This window comes from Rhinopithecus bieti, unplaced genomic scaffold (assembly GCF_001698545.2).
Source record: "Rhinopithecus bieti isolate Rb0 unplaced genomic scaffold, ASM169854v2 scaffold_3875, whole genome shotgun sequence".
NCBI lineage: Eukaryota > Metazoa > Chordata > Mammalia > Primates > Cercopithecidae > Rhinopithecus > Rhinopithecus bieti.
The window spans coordinates 2,135,776-2,141,808 of NW_016804422.1; the positions used below are offsets into that span (position 1 = coordinate 2,135,776).

General features: G+C 49.6%; 1 protein-coding gene across 1 annotated transcript in view; it reads left to right on the top strand.

Moving 5' to 3' along the window:
* Positions 1-2,423: 2,423 nt before the first annotated feature.
* The window catches only part of PRKAR2A (protein kinase cAMP-dependent type II regulatory subunit alpha), a 100,716-nt gene continuing 97,106 nt past the window's right edge, over positions 2,424-6,033 (top strand). The window contains exon 1 of the mRNA XM_017868147.1: positions 2,424-3,003. Coding sequence (XP_017723636.1) covers positions 2,742-3,003 — 262 coding nt within the window. The 5' untranslated portion in view covers positions 2,424-2,741. The remainder of the gene's footprint in view (positions 3,004-6,033) is intronic.

Here is a 6,033-nt window from a genome sequence, read left to right on the forward strand (position 1 = left end):
ATAAATAAATAAATAAATAAATAAAGGCCAGGCGCAGTGGCTCACGCCTGTAATCCCAGCACTTTGGGAGACTGAGGTGGGTGGATCATGATGTCAAGAGATTGAGACCATCCTGGCCAACATGGAGAAACCCCATCTCTACTAAAATACAAAAAAATTTGCTGGGTGTGGTGGTACATGCCTGTAGTCCCAGCTACTCGGGAGGCTGAGACAGGAGAATCGCTTGAACCCGGGAGGCAGAGGTTGCAGTGAGCAGAGACTGTGCCATTGCACTTCAGCCTGGGTGACAGAGCAAGACTCCTCTCAAAAAAAAAAAAAGGGGGGGGGTCTGGCACAACAGTGGCCCTCATTCCTCCAGGATGCCTTTGAATGCTCTGCTGGATGGGTGTTTGCTGATCCATGGGGCATCTGAGAACAAGTCAGGCTGACTGGCCTGCTTCAGGCAGAGGCCAGTAGGGATTCCTTGGAACCATTTGGAAAACCCACCCATACTCAACTGTTGTCAGCCCTGGAGTGGCCTTTCTCTCCAGGCCACTCCTGGAGAGAGTTTTGTTTTGTTTTTTTTGAAATGGAGTCTCACTCTGTCACTCAGGCTGGTGTGCAGTGGCAAGATCTTGGCTCACCGCAGCCTCTGCCTCCCAGGTTCCAGCAATTCTCCTGCTTTAGCCTCCTGAGTAACTGGGATTACAGGCGCCTGCCATCACGACCAGTTAATTTTTGTATTTTTAGTAGAGATGAGGTTTCAGCATGTTGGCCAGGCTGGTCTTGAACTCCCGACCTCATGTTCTGCCCACCTCGGCCTCCCAAAGTGCTGGGATTACAAGCGTAAGCCACCGCGCCTGGCCTCTCTCCTCTATTTTGTAATCGAGGTCTAAGTCTAAACTGTACAGGTGCCAGTCTGCCTTTAAAACATATAAAACCAGCCAGGCCTGGTGGCTCACGCCTATAATCCCAGGACTTTGGGAGGCTGAGGCAGGTGGATCACGAAGTCAGGAGTTCAAGACCAGCCTGGCCAACATGGTGAAACCCCATCTCTACTAAAAATACAAAAATTAGCCGGGCACGGTGGCATGAACCCGTAATCCCAGCTACTCGGGAGGCTGAGGCACGAGACTTGCTTGAACTCGGGAGGCACAGGTTGCAGTGAGCCGAGATTATGCCATTGCACTCCAGCCTGGGTGACAGAGCGAGACTCCGTCTCAAAAAAAATAAAAAATAAAAATAAAAATAATATATATATCACCTGACAATATGGGCAAACTAGGGAACGGAGTTGTGAATTTGCCTTTCCAAAGGGTTGGCTATTGAATTGCTTGAAGAGGGGCAGATCCCCAGGTGTGGTGGTACCATGGAAGTCACACCTAGGTTTTCTGGATATTGCTGTCAAGGCTGATCCCTGGAAGACTTGGGTCAGTCTACCCAAGAGCAGAGAAGAGGTGAGGGAAACTACCCCTCCAGCTCCATTTTGCCTGTCCTTAGTGAGGTCTTCATATTCTGAAAGCAGAAGCATAGCTTTAAAGCAAGGGGTCCCAGCTGAGACTATGAGGTCAGGAGAGCAGTTTGACTCTGCTTGCTGTGTCAAGATTTACCATATAGTCAGTAGACCTTCTCCAAGAGTATGCAATAAGGACTGAGCAGGAAAAAAGTTGGAGACTGCTTCTCCCCTCACAAAGTTGATGATCCAAGATTCTTCTCAAGGGTCAAGAAACTTGTCCAGGGACACACTGCTGTTTATAATCACAGGCCTGCTTAGCCTAGAGCCTGGGCTGGCCTCTTCATCAGCAGGGATGAGGTGCTCCTTGCTCCCAGCTGCTCAGCTCCCAGTAGCATTGAGCTCCTGGGTGTGTGCCAAGCATGTATGGGAGGTGCTAGGGAGGATTTTAATTAATACTGGGTAATTACCTGGTGGTGTTTAAGCATCCCAAATGCCCTTCAGGTTCCCAAACCTACAGCTACTCTCTTCCTGGCTGGGCCTGGAAAGGAGAGGGGGGACTCTGCCCTATGCCCCGTGGGCCTTTGGTTAGCACGTAGGCTGTGGCCTGGACATCCCAGGAAGGTCTCCACCTTTTTCAAAACCCTGCCAGTTTGGTAGGAGGAGGAGGGCAATTTGGGAAATAGTCTGGCCTCTACGGTTCACCTATACCATCTTCCCAGGGGCAAAGGATAACAATGTCTGTGGTCTGCTCAACTTCATCAAGCAGTGTTGGCCTAGGGCCCAGTGTAGAATGTGTAGAATGCAAAGGTCTTCAGGACCAGGCGAGAGGCACTAATCGGTCCCCTTCATGGGTAGACCATTCATTACCTAATTCCCCGGATTCCCGCCGTGAGCCGGCATCAGGAACCCGCCACTGTCTCGACCCCCCGACAGCCTGAGGGGGCGTGTCACCTAGTGGCGCAAGCGCACTGACGGCCGATGCTACGCGGGGACGCGCACGCCCGCGGCCGCGTGCGTCACAACCAGGACGCCTGCCCCGCCGGTCTAGCTCGCCTGTCCGTCGGTCCCCGCGGCGGCGGCGGCTGCCCAGTGACAGCGGCGGCGGTGCCAGGCCGGCCGTGATAGCGTAGGGTTGCGCGGCCTGGAATCGCAGAGCCGGCCAAAGAGCGGCGCGACGTGAGGAAGGCCGAGCCGGGGCCGCGCGGGAAGAGACCTCGCGGGCGCGGAGGGAAAGGCCGGCGTGAGTGAGCGCGGAGACAGTGGCCGCCGGCGGCCCAACCCGTCTATCCCCTCGGCCGCCGCCGGCATGAGCCACATCCAGATCCCGCCTGGGCTCACGGAGCTGCTGCAGGGCTACACGGTGGAGGTGCTGCGACAGCAGCCGCCTGACCTCGTCGAATTCGCTGTGGACTACTTTACCCGCCTGCGCGAGGCCCGCGCCCCAGCCTCAGTCCTGCCCGCCGCCACCCCACGTCAGAGCCCGGGCCACCCCACGCCAGAACCCGGCCCGGACCGTGTCGCCGACGCCAAAGGGGACAGCGAGTCGGAGGAGGACGAGGACTTGGAAGGTAGGCTGTGGGCGGGGCCCTGGGGAGTGGTGCAGGAGGTCTCAATGGGTGGCAGGGAGCCGGGTGTCGCGCCGGGGCCAAGCCGACCGCGGGCTGGGATTGGGAACTCTGTAGCCGCGTTTCTAGCGTTTCCCTGAGACGCCGTGAGCCCGCGTGCGCCACTTCCAAATTGAGCTCTGCGGTCCTGCGAGCCCTAGAGCGCACCGAGTGATTTGTCAGATTCAGCCTTGAAGGAAACTTGCGCGCTGTCGGCCCTGCCAGAGAGAGGATCCCTCACCTTTGCTTGAGATCCTTCACCAGATTTGGCTCCGAAGACAAGAGCGTTCACATCCAGCGACTCGTGTTTAATTGATAGGACAGTAAGTTTGTTTGGAAATAATAATTTTTTTTTGAAAAGTTACTGTGAAAACTTTTAAGCATAGACAGAAGAGGAAAGGTGAGATGAATCCCTATATACCATCACCTACATTTAACAGTTGTATTTGTCACAAAGTTTCATCCATACCCTTTTTTCTTCGCCGAAGTGTATTAAAGCAAATCTCTCAGGTCATTTCATCTCTGCTTGCTTGAGTTTATATTTCTTCAAACATGGTCCCTCGGAATATTCCTATTTTTAAAAATTTGGCCAAAACGATTGAATCAAATTTGGTGAGAGTAAGTAAGTATCTTGCCGGCTGTGGCAGTGGGCCCCTATAGTCCCAGCTACTCTGGAGGCTGAGAAAGAAATATCGCGTGAGTCCAAGAGTTCGAGACCAGCCTGGGCAAAATAGACACCCTATGTCATATTTAAAAAGGAAAAACCCGGCAGGGCGTGGTGGGTCACGCCTGTAATCCCAGCACTTTCGGAGGCCGAAGCGGGTGGATCACCTGAGGTCAGGAGTTCGAGACCAGCCTGGCCAACATGGCGAAACCCCGTTCTCTACTAAAAATACAAAAATTAGCCGGGCGTTGTGGTGGGCGCCTGTAGTCCCACCTACTTGGGAAGCTGAGGTGGGGAGAATCGCTTGAACCTGTGAGGCGGAGGTTGCAGTGAGCCAAGATCATGCCACTGTACTCCATCCTGGGCGGCAGAGCCAACTCCGTCTCAAAAAAAAGAAAAAGGAAAAACCCAATAGTTATCTTCTTGTTTAGTGGGTGGGTTGTAGCTTTAAAGGAAAGGATCCCAGCAGAGACTGAGATCAGGAGAGCAGCTTCACTGGCTCTGCTTGCTGTGTCGAGATTTATCATTTAGTAAATAGTCAGTAAACCTTCTCCAAGAGTATGCAATAAGGACAGAGCAGAAAACAAGTTAGAGACTGTCCTTCCCTCACAGATTTGGTGATCCAAGATCATCACACCTTTTTTTTTTTTTTTTTTAAAGTCAGGATCTTGCTCTGTCACCCAGGCTGGGGTGTAGTGGCACAATCAGGGCTCACTGCAACCCCGACCTCCCAAGCTCAAGGTATCCTCCCACCTGGGCCTCTCAGGTAGCTGGGATTACCTGGTGTGCCACCATGCCTGACTAATTTTAACTGTTTTATAGAGACGGGGTCTCCCTGTGTTGCCCAGGCTGGTCTTGAACTCTTGGCCTCAAGTAATCCTCCTGCCTTGGCCTCCCAAAGTGCTGGGATTACAGGCATGAGCTACTGCTCCTGGCCAAAATAACACTTTCTACATCTGATCTAAGCAAGAATGTTAAGAAGCAATTACAATTTCCTTGGTTGCTTCAACATATGCTTTGTCAATTTAACAGTAGAATTAGCCTACTTTTGAACAACTAAAATTGAACAAAACCATTTGAGAGGCCAAGTTAGAATCTTAGTGTTATTAGATCAGACACACACACAACTAGTCTGAGTTGTATCTGGTCTGGCCCAGTATTCAAGTCACTGCTGGCAAGGAGTTAATTAACAGTCATTGCTGTGGGAGGTTACAAGCTTCAGTGCACTGGACAATCTCCCTAAGTGTATTCATGCTAAAAGAGTAACAAGGGCTCTTCTGGGTTTCCCTTGATTTATTGCACATTACATCATGGGTTTCTGGGAAATTAGAAATTATTTTCTAAACTCTGCCACAGGTTTGCTTTGTGGTCTTGGACAAGTTGTCAAACATGTTTGATCTCAGATTTTCTTATCTTTAAAATGAAGACAGTGACAACAATCTACCAGGGACAAATGTGTTTTTAAAAGCTTTATTTCAGGTTTGTTTCACTGTTATCTCTGTAAATCACAAAGCAGTAATGTGCTTTGAGACAATTTTTATTTATACAACACTTTAGGATTTTAGAAATTAGCCTCAGATAAGTAAAAGTTTACAAGTTTTGTATTATATCTTCATTCTTTGTCATCTTTGATATCTTTTCAAAATTGAGTTGACCTAAAATCTTTCTACTCTTTTATTGGTATTTAAGTATTTTGGTGTCTCAAGTGGCTGCGCTACATAATTATAAAAATTACTACAAGGTGGATTTCTATTTACAAATAATAGACGAAAAACACATTGCATACAATGAGATACTTCATACCTGTTAGGATGGCTGATATTAAAAACAGAAAATAGCCAAGATGTGGAGAAGTTGGAACCCTTGTGCATTTCTCATGGGAGTGTAAAATGGTCCAGCTGCTGTGGAAAACAATTTGGTGGTTCCTCAAAAAGTAGTTAAAGATAAAATTATTATAGGTAGAGCAATTTCACTCCTAGTATATAACCAAAATACCTTTTTTTTTTTTTTTTTTTGAGACAGAGTCTTGTTCTGTCGCCCAGGCTGGAGTGCAGTGGCGGGATCTCGGTTCACTGCAACCTCTGCCTCCTGGTTCAAGCAGTTCTCCCACCTCAGCCTTCCGAGTAGCTCGGATTACAGGCATGCGCCACCACACTTGGGTAATTTTTTGTATTTTTAGTAGAGATGGTGTTTCACCATATTGGCCAGGCTGGTCTCAAAAACTCCTGACCTTGTGATCTGCCCGCCTTGGCCTCCCAAAGTGCTGGGATTACAGGTGTGAGCCACCATGTCCGGCCTACACAAAATAATTTTTTTTTTTTTTGAGACGG